This window comes from Dipteris shenzhenensis, chromosome 9, assembly GCF_047967505.1.
Source record: "Dipteris shenzhenensis isolate YYH24624 ecotype China chromosome 9, Dip_SZ_1.0, whole genome shotgun sequence".
NCBI lineage: Eukaryota > Viridiplantae > Streptophyta > Polypodiopsida > Gleicheniales > Dipteridaceae > Dipteris > Dipteris shenzhenensis.
In genome coordinates, this window is record NC_141604.1 from 4,074,180 (window position 1) to 4,096,699 (window position 22,520).

At 40.8% G+C, this 22,520-nt stretch overlaps 1 protein-coding gene across 1 annotated transcript; it reads left to right on the top strand.

Moving 5' to 3' along the window:
- The first annotated feature begins 552 nt into the window (after positions 1 to 552).
- Positions 553 to 4,539, top strand: LOC147898100 (uncharacterized). The gene is made up of 4 exons (XM_087379514.1): positions 553 to 1,130; positions 1,287 to 1,557; positions 3,227 to 3,435; positions 3,560 to 4,539. The coding sequence occupies exons 1-4, from the start codon at positions 746 to 748 to the stop codon at positions 3,706 to 3,708; spliced, it is 1,014 nt and encodes a 337-aa protein (XP_087235640.1). The 5' UTR covers positions 553 to 745; the 3' UTR covers positions 3,709 to 4,539.
- The last annotated feature ends 17,981 nt before the right edge of the window (positions 4,540 to 22,520 follow it).

The window sequence follows — 22,520 nt, forward strand, 5'->3', positions numbered from 1 at the left end:
ACACCTATACCCCGCCAACCAATATGCAAACATCACGTGTCATATTTTGCCAGTAATGCGACACGCCCGCACCAAATCTGCAAGTACCATGTGGCAATCCCCATTCACCGTTCCAACCGAAACCGTAGCGCCGCCAAACGAAACAAACATGTAACGATGCATGGACACGATTGTCTACCAATGGTTGAAAATCATTTCCTGTTGTCGATCCTCAGTTGAAAATTGGGTGAGACTGGCTCCTAGCCCTCAGGGGGTCGCCAATTTCGCGCGCTTTTCTTTCAAGAACCTCCATTTTCCTACACCTTCATTTCGTGGCATGAGGGCCTACAAACATCCTTCTTTGTGACACGTGGCAATTCTTCTTTTCCATAGAGCTGTGTGTGTGTGTCTCTCTCTCTCTCTCACACACACACACACACACTTACTTTTTGGCCTAGCCTCAGCTTAAGTTGAGATGATGGCCCTTGAAAGCGAAATTGCTTATTTTGTATTTATTTTATTTTTGGGGAGAGTACTTGGAAGTTCCACCATTTTCTCCCACTTCTTCCACTCTAGATCTCCAAGCCCACATTATCGTGATGTAGCCTAGAAGTTGCACGCGTGCTCCAACTCCTTTTAATGACAAAAGTCATTCAACTTGTTTTTATAGGGAATATCTCTCTATCTCTCACACGCGCACACACACACACATGTTTGTGGGTAGCATAGAGAAGATAGATAGATTCTCTCTCACTTTAAATGAAGAATGTGGAGCATTCCTGTGCTCGGGCATATCTCCCTGCTGGTGTCCGCAGCATTTCCTATTGAGAATGGAGCTGTTTTTTTTCCTGGGAGTATCTGTAACCGCTTCTCTCAGCAACAACGCCAATTGTCTGCAGAGATTTACTCAGTCGTAACACGAGGCACTCACCATGCAGCATCCATTGGCTTTGCCATGAATACGGAGCCTGAGTACGTTCGTGGACCAGAAATTCCGGATTGGGCAGAGAGGCTTCTTTGTAGGGATAACACTCATTGTGTTGATGGAGAATGTGAGAATCTCCACACTAGTGAGGGCTGGCAGAGTAGGACTTGCAACGTGCCTGGTGGGCGTGGAAAGCTTATCATTTGCGCGGGTCCAGAGCGCTCAGGTAAATTTTGCTGAATAATTACACTTTCTTTGTACGGTTCTTTGTGTCAAAAGTTTTGTTAGATATCTCGGATGCTAATTCGTCGAGAGGTCATAAGCACGATCAAGTTGGACATGTTGCTATTTCCTTGAGGAAGAATGAAGCATTGATATACAGGTTCGACTTGGCTCTTCAATGCTATGCGGCTTCTCCTCAAGCAGAGCGATGAGAGAGTACACAGCTACTGGCTGCATTCCATAACACATGCGAAACTCCTTCAGCGTGGAGTCGGTAGAGAATCAGATGCTGCAAATGTATTGGTGAAGACCCATGAATGGTCGAATGATTGGAATCCTCCGAGCGCTGATCTTATAGTTTTGACCGAAAGGGATATCTGTGGCGTATTGAATTCCTATCTCAGGGTCGGCTGGATTATGAAAGACATGCGGTGAGCTACGTCAACTGTGTTTCATAGGTGATATCATTGATTACGTCAACTTAAACGTAACTTCTTCTGTCCCGAAGCTTGCTGTTATTCATACTGTTTCAGCTAGACTCTATAATTCAAGGGATTATTCAGGCTGTGCACCTGCAGTATTCTGACAACAAATTTGTATTGAAATCAGAATCCAGCAAAACTTAAAGAAGAGAGGAATAACAATTCAGATAGAAAGCAGCATCAGGCCTTACTTTTCCATGTTGTTTAAAATTAGTTTGTCAAGTTGGCTTCACGTTTGTTGAAAGAGTTTCACTGTGCGCACAAAGGTTCTACAGAGATACTAGTTTACATGCTGTTAGTTACACACAGATCTGTGAAGGAGGGAAAGGTTAACAGTCATGTCTTATGCTTGAAAACGAGTGACATAGACAGACGGCTTTTTGGTTTTTTTGGAAGTTTCTTAAGCTTACTTTTCTAGTGTCATGCGCATTAGTGCCCTCACGATCTGCATGCACCATGCAGTCTGAGTTATCTTGCAAGGTGTATGCAGTTATCTTGCAGAGCTGCATATTGTTGTACCTAGCTATTTCCTACTCCTTTCCAATTCCATGACTCACGATGTTTCTTGGATACACAGTCAGAGTGGAATGTTTATTTTCTGTGGCTTACCAACTAATTTGACACATTTCCTTATGACATTATTCTATTTTCTCCTGCTATGGGTGACTAAGGTCTGCTTAGAGTCCTGCTTGTCTGCTATGTCACCTCTGAAGCAGCTCAGAAGGTGGCTGAGGCAGATCACAGATATGTTTCAGAGACATCAGGGCTCTAGAGATTCTAGCCTGGTTGGAACAGCCCCGTTCACAGATGGTCTTTTTCTCCGGGATACACACCCAGTATTGTTGCTTCCCTCTTTATGCTATGTATCGTAGGGGTGTGTATCTTCTAGTAAATCGTAGGGGTGTGTATCTTCTAGTAAAATCTAACTGATTCCATTTGAATGGTGAGGACGGTAGCATTATTCAATGTTTGGTTTGTGGGACATGCAAGACTTCGAGCCTTAATTCCACTATGGAATTTGTACATGGTTAGCGTCTGCTTATGTTTAGGATCAAACGTCCAGTTAGATGAACAGTGGCCCTCTAAATGGATCACCACCAAAGATGTGAAACAGGCTTAAGTAAATGAAAGCCTAGTTCCAGCAACATTGAATATGAAAGGTAAAAGCTTGCCACGAAGACAATCAGTGCCCAAAATTATAAATGTACAACCAAGTCAGGACAATGGAAGTTAATCATATACTGGCCTTTAATATCTATAAATGTGAAGGAATCCTCAAACTGAGTTACCCGAAAATATAGAATAGCAGTTCAGATCTGTAAGGAAGCGTGCATAAATGTAAAAAGGTCCTCTAGCAGGAAATCATTTGTAGTCAACGACTGGACCTTTTAACTTAGCTTTGAACAACACAACCTGATAATATTGGTGTCTGCAGTTGGAATTCATGAGGTGGTGTCATGAGTGAACTAGTGAACTTACTTTGGATTGTACCAAGCTATTGATGATTAGCAAAAGAATACGTCTAGGATTTCTATGGTTGATAAAACAAGATATTTGGATGATACAGTTTCAAGGATTTTCCTTCAATCATGATGATATTGAATCTGCATAAATGCAGGTATCTGAAGAGCTTTATTCAAAGATATCTTGAAGATCATAACAGGTGGAAACAGATAGCTCATGCAGTCATCCAGTATGATGATCTTGCAGATGTTGGAGGACGTGAGTTGTGTTGCCTTGATCAATTGCGGGACCTATTGCATTTGAAACAAGCCAATGTGGATGAAGTCTCAGCATCTATAAAGGCTCTTACTGTTCCAAAATATGGTAAATAGAATGCAAGTTTTTCGACAATGCCAGGTGAAGGGTTTTTCTAGAGGACTGGAGACATATCTTACGTAAAACATCCTTGTATCATTCGTTTGAACGGAACAACGTTGCTATTTGTCAGGTGGTCCTGATCCAGTCACCAAATTATGGCCTATGCATATAGGGTTGAGTCGGAGCAGTCCATCAAGGATTGCCAGTCTATCTGAATCAGAATGCAAGAGTTTGAGAGAGCATGCAGCTGTCTTCTTAAAGACATTGGAACAAATATAAGCTGGGTCTGCACTGCCCCCTCAATTACTTCTCGCCCTTTGTTCCAAAAGGTGGAACATTATTGCCTAATTGCTGCCTTGAATAATTCATTTTGATATGATGACTTTGCTATGTATCAGTGGTCTAGACGTATGACATATTTATGGCTTCAACATATAGGGACGATGGTCAAGGTCTGGTCTTTCTAAACTCGAGAGATCATGCAGCTCTTCATCTGGGTCTGAATGCACTCTTGGGGTTAACCTCCCTTGTGCAGGAATTGTTACTTCAAATCCGCTCTTTTGAAGAATCTATGCAAGTCAATGTAAACAATAATATTCTTGAATTGAGCTGGCTTCTTCTTTGCTACAATAACTCATTTTCATCCATGGTGCGGTGCCCTATCAACTAGATGGTCTAAGCATTTTTTTGCTTAGACCTCGTTTCGGCAGACTAAAATGAAATCGTATAGTCTTGACAAGCAGTTGTAGCTTGAATGAAGAGAATGTGGACTATTTTTTAATTAGCCTTCTCCTTTAGTGCTAGCCTTTGTCACGGCCGAGCCTGTCCTGGATCTCCGGAGTGTTGACGGAAACTCAGTACAAAGACATTTGTATAAATGGATGCTCAAGTGTGTGTGGGTGTGTGGATTTGCATGGGTAAGAGCATATGTTTATACTATGGTCTACACCCACTATTGGGCGCTGATGACGTCATTGGGGATGTCATAGTAGCTAGTCCTTGCTATGCGTGATGGAGTTTATGGTTTCAACCTTATGAATGACTATTGGGAGATTGAAATTGCACACGGTGTTGTGTTTTTAGAGGATGCATTTGGGCATGTTTCTGGATTCATCTCTCTCTCTCTCTCTCTCTCTCTCTCTCTCTCTCTCTATCTATCTATCCGCAAAAATGATTGATCAAGTAGGTCCTGATGTGGCCCGAGCCTTGTTTTCTCTGTTTTGTTTGGTAAGATTACCCCCTTCCTCTTTCTTCCCTCGTCCTTTAAAAAAAAAAATAGATAGATGCTCTAGCTGGCAGATATGCATTATTATCAATTGGAGATGCTGTCTTTCTTCTAAATAATTTCCATCAACTTCTTATTTCTAGGTATGCCTCCACTCCTTGATTAACTGCGACTATCAAGGTGTTTCGTTTGAGCAGTTAGATCACTGTCAAGGACCTGAGACTATTACTTTGGATTCTTTGGCTCTCGAGTGTTGTTTTGCCTTGCTCTTGTATTTTCATGGGCTCATTTAGTTTGACCATTAATAATGCCAAGGACTTTTACAAGCCTGCTCGTCCTCATGAATTGTTTTCAAGAGGTTTTAATTTCGAAAGAAAATCAACTCTTCGTAAAAATAAAAGGACCTCTAAAAAGAACCCTTTGTGGAGAACTCATATCAAGCCCTTTAACATTCCTCATTACCAACATAGTCATATACCTAACATCGTATGGAAACCTAAAGTTATGTTACGAGGTTGTCCTAGCTCTCCTGCAATCTCACATGTAGTTCGTGAGTTGCCTCCCTCACTTCCTCTTCCTCCACTTCCTCCTCCTTTAGTTCCTTTAACTTCCTCAGTTCAAAGAGTTTTTGCTTCTCGAGACTATAAAAGAAGACTACTCTACCTAGATAGATTAATGTTACTGGGTCTTTTTTCAATAAAAGTTTTTGAAAAATATAATGTCAAAGTTCTTTTTAAACTTCAATACACCTTGGAAAACTTCTCTTTTGAGGTTTTGAATCTAAATAAGCTCCATTATATACAACTTAAAACTTCGTTGGATCGCTTCTTAAAAGTAAAAGCTTCCTTTCAAAGCAAAGAAGTCTATCTAAATAAGGAACTCTTGATTTGTATTTTTACTTCTCCCTCACTTGACAAGATAGGCTTAAACTCCATTTTGAAGTCTCCTGAAGTAATGGATTCTCTCCCTTATTTTGTGAGAAGAATTTGGAAGCATCCAGTAGTAGCTTGGAAGTATGTAAAAACTTTAGGACAAAAGGCTTTCAACTATGGAGAGATAGGTAAAAGGCTTTCAGAGCATTCAAAATCTTCTATCCTTTAAGAACCTTGTTGTTGTAAAAGTAAGAGATTCCAAAGCTTTATTGATGTTGATTTAGGACATGTAGTCACAACTGATACCTCAATTTTGCTTTCTAGTAACCTAAGAGACCTTTTCATGAAAGGCATGAAATTTCGATTGTAGTCTTTTAAAGAGTCTTGCCTTTTAAAGCTATCGATAAGGGAATCTCAAAGTTTGTTTTGCAATCAGAAGAATGCTTAGGAGTTAAAAATATCTTATTAGAATGGAAAGGGAAGATTTTGAAGAAAGTTTCTTTGAAACTAGAAGAAGTCCCTTCGGTTAATTGCTCAAAGAAAAGTAACCATCTTTCTAAAGAAGATGAAACTCTTCTTCGAAAATTCCATAGGAATTTTGTCATTTCTTATGTGGACAAATGTTCCAATAACTTTGTTTTTATTTGCAAAAAGTTTGACTTAGAATGTCTTTTGAGAGAAGTGAACTCGTCTGCCAAAACTTACGCCCCTGCCTTAGTTTCTCAAAAGGATTTGATCTCAAAACATTAGAGTTTTTGCAAGTCTTCTAGGTTTGTTTGCAATCCAAGCATACCTTATCTTTGTGCTGCTTGGAAGTTTACTCTGGATGGCCAGAACCACTCGCTTGGGTCCCACTGTACTTCACTGAGGGGCCTACTTTGGATGGCCAGTACTACTCGCCTAGGTCCCACTGTACCTCACTAAGGGGATGACCGTCCCATAACCTTATATAAGTGCTAGCGAGCTGCATCGAGATCTCAGATTCAAGAGGGATCGATCGACCACTCCTTACCAAGATGGCCCACTACTCTGACCCTCTGCCACCCTAACGGATCCAAAGCTCCATCCATCTTTGGATCTTCATCTGTCAGACTGCAAGAGTCAACAAGATCCCACAGAGCCTTAGTATACCAAGACCAACTTATTATGCATAATCACTTGTTGAAAACCCTCCACAATGTGATCCTTAACAAAATCTTCAAAAATAAGTAACCAACCAACACCATGAAAACATTGTGTACACATGCATTTAAGAATCACCCTTCTCACAATTGCAAGTGTACATAATAGCTTCAAGATATTATACTCTTCATCATTTGCATATTACCGTGGGACTATGATTTCTTGAGCATACCTTATGCAAATCACTCTGGTTGTAGTTTGAGCAGTGTTGTGCGCTCATTCGTGGTATGCATTGGGTTGTAGTGGATGATTTATAGGCCATTTGGATGCATTGCGGTCCTTATTGGATGCGCTGATAGGCCCAAATTGCCTTGTGGGATGCTATTTTTTATGGACGCTTTGCACATGGATGCTATTTTATGCTGAGGGACAGCTTTGACACATTGCAGGTGATGCACTGATAGTGCTATGCTCTCTTGGATGAGATATTATTGATGCATATGCCCATGGACAGTATTTATGCTTGAGCCATTTGGCACTTATTGGCATTTTGGATTGCCATTGTAGTTGGCATTTTCTTTTGGGCCAGATTTGCTCATATGGATGCATAGTACATGCACATGAGTCAGCTGCATCTTTTGATGCTTTTGAGTTTTGGTGATATTTCAGTCTATTGTGGCATATACATTTGGATGCACCTAGTATTTGTTGTGATTCTCTCTTGTAGGCACTAGCATTTGGGATTTTGCTTTATTTGCATCATGGCATCCTCTTCCATGTCTGAAAAGGAGTTTTTCAACATTAAAAAGTTTGATGGGACAAACTTTTCTTTGTGGAAAGAACAAATAAGGGATGTGCTTATTCAAAAGAAGCAGATTAAACCCTTGGCAGGGATTGAAGCTAAGCCTACAAATATGTCTGAGGATGATTGGAATGAGTTGGGTGCATTAGCAAAGTCTACTATTAGACTTCATCTTGCAGAGTTAGTTTATTTCACAGTAGTAAATGAGCAGACTAGGAAGATTTGTGGAAGAAACTGTGTGCTACTTATGAGAAGGAAACTGCCTCTAATAAAGTTTACCTCATGAAGAGGTTGTTTGAGCTGCAGATGAAGGAAGGGGTCTCCATTGCTTCTCACTTGAATGAATTCAATATTATTTTCAGCCAGCTTCAGGCTCAGAAAATGAATTTTGATGCGAAGACTAAGGCAATATTTCTCTTATGTTCATTGCCATCCTCATGGGATACCTTCCGTACAGCTATCAGTAACTCTGTACCTGGTGGAGTACTGAAATTTGATGATGTTGTGGGTAGCTTGTTGGCCAAGGAGATTAGACGGAAGTCTATGGACGACAACAAGTAGGATGCAGCCTTAAATGTGCAAAGGGGCAGATCACAATTCAGGGGGAAGTCCCAAGAAAGAGGGAAGTCTCGTAGCAAATTCAGGGCACGGAACATTGAGTGTTACCACTGTGGCAAGAAGGGCCATATGAAAAAGGATTGCTATAAGCTGAAAAGAGAGCAAAAAGATAAGAAAAAGAATGCAAATTGGGGTGCAAATCAAAAGAAAGAGAGTCTAAGGGAGGACAAAGGAAAAGTGAAGATCGAGGGGATCAATTCAGTCACACATGATAGTGACAATGACGTTCTCTTCATGTCTAGTTTATCTGCAGAGTTGCTTACCACTTCAGATGATGCATATTCCCATGATTGGATTTTGGATTCTGTTGCTTCATTCCATGTTATTCCCCATAGGGAATGGTTCTCCACTTATGACAGTGGAAAGACAGGTTGTGTGCATCTTGGAAATGACTATGCATGTGACATAGTGAGAGCAGGTGACATAAAGTTTTCTTTTGCAAATGGGTCTGCATTTTTTTTGAAACATGTGAGACATGTGCTTAAGCTGACCAAGAGTCTTATTTCAGTGGGTCAGCTAGATGATGCTGGTTTTCACACCACTTTTGGCTTTCAGAGTTGGAAAATTCAGAAGGGCTCTATGCTTTTGGCCAGGGGTGCCAAGTGTGGGACTTTGTATCCCTTACATGTATCAGGGGTATTTGATCATGTTGTTGCAATAACGGAGTAGCCAAGCACTTCTTTGTGGCATTGCAGGTTGGGGCACATGAGCCAGAATGGTATGAAACTCTTATGCCGTTTGGGTTATGTACCGCATTTGAGTTTCTCTGATTTTGAATTTTGTGAGCACTGTCTCTATGGGAAGCAGACTAAATACGCCCATAAAAGAAGGGGAAAGAAAGAGTTTGAAAAGCTTGATTTGGTGCATTCAGACGTATGTGGTCCCATGCCTACACGGTCATTAGGCGGGGCTGAATACTATGTGACATTCATTGATGATGCAGCTAGGAAAGTGTGGGCTTATGCTATAGCTCGGAAGAGTGATGTGTTCTAGGTATTTCAGAAATGGCTGGCCTTGGTTGATAATCAGTCAGGTAGAACGCTTAAATGCCTACGGACTGACAATGGTGGAGAGTATCTCTCTCATGACTTTCAGCATTTCTGTGATACACGTGGGATTAAGAGGGAGCTCACATCCCCTCGTACTCCAGAGCAAAATCCAGTTGCAGAAAAGATGAACCGTACCATTCAAGAAAGGTTGCAACGCATGCTTTCCAATGCAAGTCTTTCTGGTGGTTTTTGGGCTGAGGCAATGAAGACTGCAGTGCATGTGATCAATAGATCACCTAGTAAGAGTTTGGATGGTGGTATTCCTGAAGAGGCATGGAGTGGCAAGAAGCCCTCTTACTCTCATTTGCGTATATTTGGGTGTGAGGCATATGCACATGTGCCAAAAGAGCTTCGAAAGAAGCTAGATCCTAAGTCTAGGAAATGGATCTTTCTGGGTTATGGTGAAAGTGGAGAGATGGGCTATTGTCTCTGGGATCCAGAAGCAAAGAAGATGATATGCAGCCATGATGTAGTCTTTAATGAGAAGAAGATGCATAAGGCACCCATGAGGGATGTGGAAATGAGGAGAATCACTTTCCAGGATGTGAATCCACCTGCATATGTTGATAGACAGCAAGAAGTCCATGCACCAAATGTGCAAGAAATGGTACCACCAAGTACTCCCACAGGTATACAATCAAGGGTAGATGATGGATCATCTATTGGTGGAAATGATGAGCCAAATGTGGCTGATATGGAGGTGGGACAGCAAGCTGAAATGCCCTTGAGAAGATCATCTAGAGTGTCTAGACCACCTGATAGGTTTGTTCCAGGGATAGACTATGTGATGCTTACTGATTGCGAGGAGCCTTCTTGCTACAAAGAGGCTATGATGCACGAGGATCAATGCAAGTGGGAGTATGCTATGCAATCAGAGCAATCAGAGATGAGTTCACTTATGAAGAATAAGACTTGGGACTTGGTTTCTTTGCCACATGGAAAGAAAGCATTGCCATGTAAATGGGTCTACAAAATGAAGGTCACAGGTGATGATGTGCCTAGGTACAAGGCCCATTTGGTTGCTAAACGGTTCAAGCAAGAGAAGGGTGTGGACTTTGATGAGATATTCTCTCCGGTTGTGAAGATGACCACACTTAGATGCATGCTTGGACTAGTGGCAGTAGAAAATATGGAGCTTATGCAGATGGATGTCAAGATAGCTTTCTTCCATGGGGATTTGCATGAGGAAATTTACATGGTGCAGCCGGAAGGCTTTCAAGAAAAGGGCAAAGAGCATTTAGTTTGCAAGCTGAAGAAGAGTCTCTATGGTCTTAAGCAAGCGCCTAGAGAATGGTATTAGAAGTTTGATGCTTTCATTCGGTCTCGGGGTTTTAGAAGGAGTGAAATTGATCACTGCTCTACACTAAAAGGGCTAAGGATAATAGCCTGATAATCTTGGCACTATATGTGGATGATATGCTATTGGCTAGCAAGAATACTTATAAGCTAGATGCAAAAGGCCAAGTTGCATGAGGCCTTTGATATGAAGGATTTGGGATTTGCAGGTCATATTCTTGGTATGCACATCACGCATGATCGGAGTAGGAAACTCCTTTGGCTTTCACAAAAAGAGTATGTTACAAAAGTATTGCAGCGTTTCAATATGGAGGGGGGAAGGTAGTGAGTACTCCATTGCCTCCATATGTGAAACTGAGTCATACAGATAGTCCCAAATCAAATGAGGAGAGGGCCATGATTGCCAAGGTTCCTTATGCATCAACGGTTGGGAGTCTTATGTATGCTATGATAGCTACTAGACCAGACATTGCATTTGCAATGGGAGTTGTTAGCCGGTATATGGCTAATCTAGGAAAGAGGCATTGGGAGGCAGTTAAGTGCATCATGAGGTACATGAAGGGTACCAAGGAGATGTGCATCTGCTTTGGTAGAGGAGACATGCGTGTACTTGGGTACACAGATTCAGACTATGCAGGGCATGTGGATAGTAGGAGATCCACTTCTGGTTATGTGTTCACCTTTGCAGGTGGTGCAGTGTCGTGGATGTCTCGTGCACAGAAGTGTGTTGCTTTGTCTATCACAGAGGCTGAGTATGTTGCATCCACAGAGGGTTGCAAGGAGGCTATATGGCTTGATCAACTAGTGGGAGATTTGGGGATTCATACAGGTGTACTGACATTGCATAGTGATTCCATGAGTGCGATTCAGCTAGCACGGAATCCGGTCTTTCATGCAAAGACCAAACACATTGAGGTTAGGTACCATTTCATCAGTGAGGTACTTGAGAACAAGTGCATAGAGCTTGTCAAGGTTCATACAGATGATAACCCTGTAGATATGCTGACGAAGAGTCTACCTAGCGGTTTGAGTATTGTCGTGTATCGATGGGCATTGGATAGTATGCTAACTGGTTGTTCTCCCTTAAAGGCACATTGTCCTTTAAGTGGGAGGTTGTGGGGTTTAAAGGTCACTGTGCCTTTACCCTGGTTATGTACAATACTGAAACACATATATAAATGAATGAAAAAGAAGATTAGGGTGGTTCTGCACCCACCAAAACTTGTGTGGCTCTCTGTTTCTCTCTCTCCCTCTTCCGTTCTTACTTCCGTTGAGAGCACTCTCATGAATCTCATACAATATCTTGGAAAAATAGAAATAAGTGAGAGCCACTAGGCTATCACTTGATACTCAAATGCTTATCAAACATAGAAGAAAACAATACCAATGCCAAATTAAAAATATCAATTTTTGGCAGCACAGTACCCAGTACACATCTGACCCCAACACTCCTGAAACCTTTGAAGATAAACTTCAAAAGTCAGATTCAGCTTGGACATATCGAGGGCTTTGAGCTTGCCTACAATATCATAATCTTCCTCCTTCTTCAGAAACTCTTTCCTGAAGACCCCTTTGAATTCTATCCATGTTGCAGGCTTGGGTAGGAGTTCCTTCCACCACAATAAAGCCTTTCCTGACATAAACCCTGCTGCAAGATGTATTTTCTTGTCATCCAGGTAAGGGTGAAATTGGAAGTGTACTTGCCACTTGTGCAATTGAGTGTCAACAACCTCCTTAGTACGAGACTTTTGATATCCAAAAAAAGGATCGAGAGTGATGTTCAGACCTAACATTGAAGCCATGGCATCCACATGCATGAGTGCCTGAACAGTGCTAGTCATAAGTGTGAGTGTAGTCTGAATCCCTTGGAGTTGCTGTGTCAACCCCGTTTGATTCGTGTTAATCTGCTCAAACTTTGCATCAAGAGCAGTGGTGAATTCACTGAAGGCTGTCTTTGCAATCAGATCATCATAGAGACCTTGGTCATCCTTTGCATGGTAGTTTATATCTTGATCGAGCCTGGGGTCTATTGAATCAGCCATAAAGAATGTGGAGTGAGGGAGCTCTGAAGGCCAAAGGGAAGGGAAAGAGAATCATGAGGAAAGGAGTGGATAGTATTCATGAAGATGGAATCCCAAAGCAGGCTGCAAGCAACGAGCTGCTAGGAGATTGCATCAGGAGGGAGAATGATGAAGCAGAGGGGTAGCAAGTTGGCGAACTGGAAGGCGATGAGAGGGAGGCTGTTCCGAACTGAGAATTGCGATGAACCAGCCCAAGCTAACGGGTTGTGATTGGAGATAGCGGGTGGATAGTTAGCTGTGCGCACTCATGGGCTGCAAGTTGGAGCATGAGAGATGGCCGCTTGAATAAAGAGCGCCATAATCTAGGCTTATATTAGCCTGCATGTCAAAAAAGCAGACGCCTACTTTTGGTAGGGCTTTTGCTTTTTTTAAGCTTTCCAAGCCCAATTTGGACGTAGCTTTCCAAGGCTGATTCGCATCCAAACCAGTCGCTCGAGAGTGTCATCTACTGCACACCACCATCATCACTTTCGCCATCAACACCCACTCCCTAATACTCATCCTGAAGGATGCACGTGGCCTTCCATCCCGTCCTTGCTCTTGGCTTCCCTTCTAGATCTCGCTCCTACTTCTTCCCTGCGCCAACTCTTACAACTAACGATCTACACTAAAACTCTTTCCCTTACATACGATCTTTCTCTCGGCCTCTCTTCCACTCCACCTTTCTTCCTGCGAATTCACCCACTCTCTCTCTCTCTCTCTCGCCCTCCTTTCCCCATCTAACCACCACCCTTAACGAATGAACCATAAGGCAACTTGCAGTGTAATGAACATGAATTTCAAAATTAGGACATATCTGGAGAAAAAATCATCCAAAATTCTCACAACAGAAGTTAATACTCTTTAGGAGTTGGCTCTGATACCAAAACTGACACAACCCCAGCACTCCTAAAACCTTTGACCTACAAGCAAACACAAGAACACACCAAATGTGAAGAAACTGAGCAGGCTGCTCACCACCCAACCATGACATCTATGGGATGCGATCTTGAATCAAGAGATGTCCCCTCTGAGCCATGAGCTGAGCTATTGGCACGAACTCCCAAAGAGATCCTAACTAGCCTAGTGTCCCATACCACCAGGTGGTGCTGTGAAGCTTGGGATCTACTGTTGGGGGCCTTGGGCTACGCTATGATGTAGGCACACGTCCGCGAGACTCAATCAGACCTAGCACTTGGGAATGAGACTTGCTCCCATCGGCTCTCCAAGAACTAAACCTCTGGGCCCCTTATATAGACTCGGGCCCCAAGCGCCAAAAATAGCGAAGACCTCTAACTGGTTCATACCCTTTCCACTCAACCCGAGAATCAAGCCTGCCTAGCTCTAAGCCTCCCCAGGCTACTTGAGCTAATCTTGTGTACCCAATACACATCGGATACCAATACGTGCACATGACTATAGGCGTCTGGCAAGGGCTAGAGATCAAGGCTGAAATAGGCCCAAGCAAATGGTGAACAGATGCAGCATGGGGTGACTGTTAAATCGGTAGGATTTGGAGCAGAAATGCCCTATAGGTCGGGGCAAGGAGCTTGGGCCAGTGGCATAATTCCACATGGCCATGCAAGCCAAAAAGGGGTATCAAAAAGGCTACCTATTGGTGGGTTGGACAAGCCAACAAACTCAGCCAAGTAGGCCTACTGGGTTGGCCAGCAAAAGGGGGCAACTTGCCCTATAAAGAGGGAGCCCCTTAGGCTCGGTACTCATTTAGTTTGGGGCTTGGACCCTAGCCCATAGCAGCAGGAGAAGCACCAGGGAATCCAAAGCAGATTGGAGCTGATGCTGCATGTCTCAAAGTCCTCTTCAGGAGCACAGAAGGTGCAGTAAGGAGAGAGAGAATCTTACATATTATATATTATTTAATATACAATATAATATAATATAATATATTAAAATACATTTAAAAGTAAAAAATAATATACATTAGAATATAATATAATATATTAAAAAATTATATATATATATATGGAGAGAGAGAGAGAGAGAGAGAGAAAGACCAGCATAAATGAATATGTGTGTGTGTGTGTGTATACAAGTATATATGTATATACATGTATATACATATATATATGTACACACATAAATGAATGTGTGTGTGTGTGTATACATGTATATACATATATATATGTACACACACACACACACACACACACATACATACATGCAAATATATGTGTGTGTGTGTGTATGCATATACATGTGTATTTATATATGTATATATATATATATATATACATATACATGTATATGAATATATATATATATACATATACATATACATGCATATACATACATATACATATACATATACATATACATATACATATACATATACATATACATATACATATACATAGATATACATGTATATATATATACATATACATATATATAGATATACATGTATATAGATATATATGTATATAATTGGCACAATATTTCTATCCCTAACAACATGTTCTAGGGAAGGTGGCACTTGCAAAATCTCTTCCATTTCTTCTTTGGGTAGCATTGGTATTTCCTGTTGTGGCATCTGTATTTTCTCTCGTGGCCTAGGAGATGCTAGCTACATGCTAACTAACATTGTAGTATTATTCACTACATGCTAGCTAGTTAGCAGTCTTAGAAATATAGAATGCTAAGTAGCTTTAACCTTATTTCCTCAATGCTTATTAGGTTTGTGCTAGTTAGCATAATGTAGTGTTTTTTATTATAATAATGTTGTCCATAGTATGCAAGTTAGCATACTACAGTGCTATTTAGCATGCTAATTAGCACCCCATCATGTATTGCTACATTCATGCGAGCTAGACTCGTGATATACTAACTAGCACTATAGTATGGTGCCTTGGAACAAGAGACCAAATCTGACCTATATTGGCCAATCCATGAGGACAAAATACTCTTTATTGATTGATTTCTTCCTATAGTAAACTTGTTACTGGCATAGTAGTATGCTAATAAGTAGCTTTTTATTTCAACCCCTCTGTATGTTGGCTACAGATTATAAATCCATCCCTGATGATTTTTCTCCATGGATAAGTATGCGAACACAAATCAATGATGCAGCATCATTGCAAGCTGAGAAACAGGCATGAGGGAGTGCAGAAGGTAGATTGTCTAATGAACAGGCTCGTGGGGAAGCGAAGTCAGGGTGTGGAGGAGAGAGAGAAAGTAGAGGATACCTTTTGTGCACCTAAACAAGGTATAGCTAGCCTTCACAAGTCTCAGGATACTAAAGAGGACACAATAGGCATAAGAGAAGCTGAATTTGAAGATCAACTTGATGTGTCAGACCTCAATGCCCTAGTTGATGCTAAGGCTAAACACGTTGATGTTCCCATTGTGAAGGTGGGATAGAACCGGAGACCAAGGATGTTGATGATAACATCCATGTGGTTGGGATTACGTTGAAAAATATAACTCGCCCAAAAATCCCGACAAGTGCAAATGAGGCTGAAATGGTTGATAACCTTGTGAAAGATCTCACAGCTTCACGATATGGCCCAGAGGATATTATCGATGTGGATTTCCAAGATGACTTTCTCTTGGGTCACCTGCTAAAAAGGTTGTCGAGGAAGAAGGGGCATGATCACTTGAGTCAAGCATCTCCTGTAAAGAAAGTGAACTGCATAGTAGGTGCAACAACCACCCCGAACCCCAAATCCCCCGAAACTCATGCATGCTAGAAACTGTGAGGTTCATATAGTTTCTTGCATGATAGCTATTTGTTTTGCCCCCTGCTAACTCTTCAATTTGGGTAGATCCCCACCTTATGAAGTAAGCTTAAATTTGTATTTTATACATTGGATATATAATGAAAGATCTCCTTTTTCTTTTCATGTATGAGAAAAACCTCCTTTCTTTTTTAAGTATTAGTTCTATTTTTTTTTCTTAAGTATATTGGATTTTATTTAATTATATCCATAGATAAAGTATTGTTAAATAGGGTTGGCAAACTTTGTTTGTAGGATGCTTTGTTCTTGCTGTTTGTACATTAGTTATGTGTTTGCCTCTATTTTTATGTATTGCACTTGATTGGTGAGCAGGGGGTTTAATGCATATTTTTTGGGTACCTCAAATATTGTGTTTGGTGTACTTGAAAGCAATCATGCCTCATAATTGGCTTCAGCATCTACACATACCCATCATAATACATGGTGAATTGTTATCCACATTGTTGTCATACTACAGTGCTAATTAGCATACATCCTAGTTACAATATTATAGTGCTAGTTATGCATGCTACAATGCTATTTAGCATACAACAGTGCTAGTTAGTATACTAAAGTGCTAGTTAGTATATTACGATGCTAGTTAGTATACTACGGTGCTAGTTAGCATATTATGGTGCTAGTTAGCATACTATAGTGCTTGCATTCTACAGTATTAGTTAGCGTACAATTTTAGCAAAAAATAAACTGCATTGCTATAGTTAGCAATGTAGCTACACATAACGAGCTCCTAGTTAGCATAATCTAGAGCTAGTTACCATACTATGTATGTAAGAGTTCTAGGTATGATACTATAATACTAGTTAGCACAATAAAGGTCATCTAGTAAGCATGCTAGAAATAGCCAAATTCTCATATTCAAACCATGTAGTACAAAAATGATGCAGCAAATAGCATATTGTATTGCTAGTCCGGTGTTTACAATTACTCACCATAGTTTTGTGCTTTACCCTTTGGCTGCCATCCTTAAGCTAGTTAGAGGATATCGTTTGCCCTCAACTTGAAACCTTGCATGCAGTCCCTAGAGAGCATGCAGTTGCAAAGAAAAGACAGTGATACATGTGCCTACATGACAACATGACCATGGCAACATGCTGATAAGACTCATGTGACATGCCACAACCATTGCATCCATTGTGGTGCACCCCTTCTGCTATAGCTTCCACAAATTTTTTTAAACACAAGGCCTCCTATAGATGGTGCAACTGTGCCTCTAACAAAATTATACAGGGAGGTGCCAATGCTTGGATGTGATGATTGGACCTTCCTCTCCATCTGCAACACTAGCTACAACTGATGTTCACATTCTTTGACTTTTCTTTCCTTCAACTCCACATCAATATGTTAAAAAAAAAGGAGACAACAATATTAATTGTGCATCTAATAAACATAAAGTGATGTTATTTTATGCAAAAATAAAGTCTCTAGCAGTAACATGAAGCATGGTAACAAAGTTGTTTTCTAGGTGAAGATCTTCTATCTCGAAAGCCCCAAATGTTTCAAGAGTAGTCTTCATAGTATCAATGACCATCTCAAATGCAAATTCTCTTATCAACATGCGTTGGTAGGGAGCGCAATTCCTTCATGTGCTTCTTTCATCCTCTTTCTTAGTGTCGTGAGACAACTGGGCTCACCCTATCATTGTTGGACTTTGCTATCTTTGCAGCCTCTAATTCATGTTGCAAAGTTATGAGCTCCTCTTGGGCCTTGCTCAACATCTCCCTAGCATGAAGGACAATAGTATTTATTTTGTCCAGGTCATTAAAATGATGGTTGGGGCATTGTAGACCATACTCCCTTCATCTTGAAGGGTTCACGAGGTGTTTCATGAAAGGGGGTTTGCGGCTTTCATAGCATTTGCTATGGTAATAGCCATGCCATCAGATGGTACAGACTCATCATCACCCAAGAGGTCCTCAAATAACTTTTTTCTTGCTATATCAAGTTCTCATTACGTATCCTTGATCTCTTGAAATGGCTATCATATTATCCCTTGTCTTGCAAGTGTTCCAAATACTGAATAGCAAATGTTGCCCATTTAAAATGCATGGCCGACCCAATCAAAGAAGATGTAGGTCCAAACTCCTTCACATATCCCTTTGCAAATGCTGTAGTGATCTCCATGTTGGTGGGAGGGATCTTCTGGTAGACTTTGTGATGAAACAACATGAGTTGCTTATACACCTCCCTTTCGATATTGCTACATTTGATACGATACTGACTAGGATCCTTTGCATGACTGAAAACACTCAACCACTCCAAGTCAACCAATTGATCTCAATTCACCTATTTAGGATTGGAACCTTCCATGGCGTGGCCATATTCTGTAATGAATTTCTCCACTTTATAACATAATTTGCACTACCTTGGATAAATCACCTTGGGAGGTTTCCATCATCCTACATTCATGCAACATAAGAAATTATCAAAGGCAAAGCTGAAAGATGGGGATGGACACACACACACACACACACACACACACACACACACACACAAGCACACGCACTTCCTACCCCTTCCTCCCTTTGTTTAATCCATGGCTCCTTTTATCTTCCCACCTTAAAACAAATCCCCCTCCCTCCCCTCCATACCTACTTCCCTTGAATTATTCAAATTTCTATTTATTTCCCATTTTCCCTAATTTTTTCTCACTAATTAAACAATATTTTGTTAATATCTCCTTGTACTTTTTAAATTTTTACTTTTTTAAAAATTTTCTATTGATCATCCCCTCTCATTTACTTTTCTTGCTCCCATCCTTTTTCTTCCCCCCCCCCCCTTTCACACCTACCTCCTGTAAGTTATCCCAATTTCTATTTCCCTTTCTCCCTAATTTTTTTCACATTGTTTTATTAATATCTCCTTCCTTGTGGTTTTTGATTTTTTTAAAATTTTCTATAAATCATCCCCTCTCATTTACTTTTCTTGTTCCCATCCTTTTATTTTTTTCCTTTATTAAAACAAACAACCCCCCCCCCCCCCCCCCCTTTTTTTCTTTTCCCTTTAAAATATATACACTAAACCTCCACACTCCATGTGTACCCTCTAACTCCTACTAACCCGCACGTCTTATGCTGATTGCTACTCGGCCCCCTCGACTCCTCGATATCTGCAAACCCTTCCATTAATTTGGGCATCCGCCACCCCAAATATCTCGGGCCTCAACCTCCTCTCCTACCCAACCCTCCCGACTACTCTCATCTCTCCCTATTTAAACCTCCTCTACTATTTGTCCCCCCTCACATACTCCAAGTTCTCCCACTACCTAGTGCCCACTGCCCACAGCCTCTACTCGCATCTGCTACAGTCTGCCCCCTTGCTCCATTATCTTGTATCTCTTCTAGACTCCATGTGGCAACAACTTTGACTCTGACTCCACCTCGAATTGCAACATCCCACTCGTGTGCACATAGTTTAATACGAACCCCTCTTCTTCACTTGTGTCACGCATGCCATGGACTTCCAGGTATTGCTTGCGTTTGCACATCAGACATCTTTATTTCTTCTTTTTAAGTGTACCGTAGTACCTCCTGCTCTATCTCCTCCCCCTTATAAATCATTTCCGTCCTTCTTTCCACTCGGTCTTCCTTCTTAAATAACTAAGTCTTATTAAAAGTCTCTCCCCCCTTCTATAAATGTACTGCCCTCCCCAGACTCTATTTATTTAATACCCCTTTCTCTTCCTCCCCTCCCCTCTCTATTGTTTCCCCTTCTTGTTGACCCTTTTTCACGTTTCTTTTAACTTTAATAAAACCTTAATTTTGAACAAATATTTCACACCATTTGTCCCCCACTCCTCATTTTTTCTTTATTTGCCAAAATTTTCCATTATTGGTTCTTACTTCCTAATTATCCCTACTACACCTAATTTTCCCTCATTTGCCCCCGCCCCCCTTTCCCTTTTTTTCTATATATATATTTCTCCACTCCTTTCCCCCTTTAGCTTTCTTCATATATCTTTCCCCCTTTTTAAATATATATGAATAGCTTTCTTCATATGTCTTTCTAGGCTTTTTATATATAATGAATAGGTATATATATATAAAATCCCCCCCCCCCCCACTTTTTGTTCTCTCTATACTTATATTTTTTCTCCCTCCTCTATTTACTTCTTTCTATTTCCCCCTCCCCCCCCCCCCTTCTCTATTTAATCATATTCCCTCTCCCTTCCCCATATGCATATTTTCATCTACACTCTCTCCTATGTTCCCTCCCTCTAACTCACTTATATATATATTCCCTTTAATAGACCTACCTTAAATTTTTCTTATACTTTTTCCATTATTGTTTAACATTTCCCTTTACAGTATTCCTTTAGAATCTCCCTTCAAATTATGCCCTTAAGAAAGGCTCCCCTCTATAATCACTTGCTATACCTCCTTAATCCTTCATTTTCACAAAATTTTTCATTCTATCCATAGGATCTTTTCACCCTACGCCTATAAACACCCACTTTTTCCTCATAACTCTACACCATGTTGGTCAAGTTTGTGGTTAAGCTTCTATTTTTATTGTGACCCCAATAACAAGGGAGGAGTGTTTATGACACCTGTCTTCCCAATCAAATTTAAGTTGGTTCTTAACATGACATGTATGCAGATTCTCCTCTTCAATAAAAGAGAGGTATGTAGATTTCTTGTTGGATGGTGACAGGTGTGGTAATTCTCCTCTTCAATAAAAGGGATGCTTGCCAAGACTTCATCGGCTTTAATTTATTTTGCAAAAATATTTTTTATTAAAGCATTATTGGCACTCCTTATCAAATAAACTCTTACATACTTTTCTATACAATTATGTAGGTGTTTTACCTACTCACTCAAGCACTTCCTTTACTCTTTAATGTTCTCTTTCTATCCTTTTCCCTGACTCCTTTGTCTTTCAACTATGCAAAAGGGGTTATTGTCTTCTCTGTGTGTGTGTGTGTGTGTGTGCACGCACGTGCGTGCGTGCGTGTGTGTGTGTGTGTGTGTGTGTGTGTGTGTGTGTGTGTGTGTGTGTGTGAGAGAGAGAGAGAGAGAGAGAGAGAGAGAGAGAGAGAGAGATCCTCTTGGAGCCCTCCTAACGAGATCCTTCCCTTCCTTGAAGGAGACCTCATGCTTGTCTCCAAAGGAGAGCCAAACTTCACCCTTTCTCATAGTGGAGAAGAGATATAATATTTTGTTCCTGGACACTGCTTGGTGTGCACCCTTTTTCTTGGTGGAGAAGAGTCAAAGTCAGGTCTTTGCGTCGGAACCTTGTTTCTTTCTGTTGCATGCTGAGGGTGCTTGATGTCACTACCTCTTAGCCTTTTTTGTGGTGGTGACAAGCCAAAGTCCCTCTGAGTAGCAGAAATTGTCTCCCCCCGCCTCCACCACTTCCCTCTACTTGTGGACCCCATAGGCTTCATGACTCCACAACTTGTGGACCCCATAGGCTTCATGACTCCACGCTTGTTTGTGAAATGGTACTTTGCTATCTTGAAACTGAAAGCTATTATAGAGTAACCTCGAATTGGGTAGGCATGCACAGAGTACGATGTTTGCATGACGATTTGTACGTGCATGTTCTTTCATGATTACGATATTTAATTTTAAAGCCACAATATATGCTTCTTCAAGTGCTAGTTAGATTTGCTATTTGGTACACGCTAACAACCTTTAAAAGCAAAGCATGTTAACGTGCTCTCAACCAAGAAAGATCCATCTTGGAGCCCAATTCTTGAAATTTCTCTTGAGAGAGTACAAATTTACACCCTTCATGCTATTGTTGAAGAATTGAAATGTTGTGCACCTATATTGGGATAATGTGTTCAACATTGGAGATGAAATGGTGTGTGGAATCTTCTATCAAAACTCCTAGTGGAAGATGTAGTTATTTCATATATATGTAATGAGGCACCACTTGCTATGGTGCCTGCTGATGCAATATTGGCAATCAAGTTCCGGAAGATGAAAGAAAAGAACAAGGTTAAAGTCCACAAACTAGTGTACAATGTCCCCACAGAGGTGCATGAAGCAATCTTGGCAAACATTTTGTTGTCAAGTCTGCATGATATTGAGGAGAACTATATGCAAATACAACTTGGGCATCAAACAAGTATTGGTAGTTTTAGTACTTATTTAGTCTGGATCTTGGGTACTTTTTTCTTGCTAAATAAAAGGAGTTCACCATATGTACATTGCTAACGGTATTTGTACATTAACCGGTTATATCAATACAACAATTCTCCAAACCCATCCGCGAGCCAAGAAACAAATCAAGTGGATCAGAAATTAAGCGATACAGAATCAAATTGGGTTGCTTGAGCCAAAAACAT

Excerpts from the sequence above, each read along its gene's own strand:
- LOC147898100 (XM_087379514.1), top strand. The coding sequence starts at position 746 with ATGTGGAGCATTCCTGTGCTCGGGCATATCTCCCTGCTGGTGTCCGCA. Across the intron at positions 1,131-1,286 it reads CGCGGGTCCAGAGCGCTCAG|GTTCGACTTGGCTCTTCAAT; the intron begins GTAAATTTTGCT and ends ATTGATATACAG. Across the intron at positions 1,558-3,226 it reads TGGATTATGAAAGACATGCG|GTATCTGAAGAGCTTTATTC; the intron begins GTGAGCTACGTC and ends GCATAAATGCAG.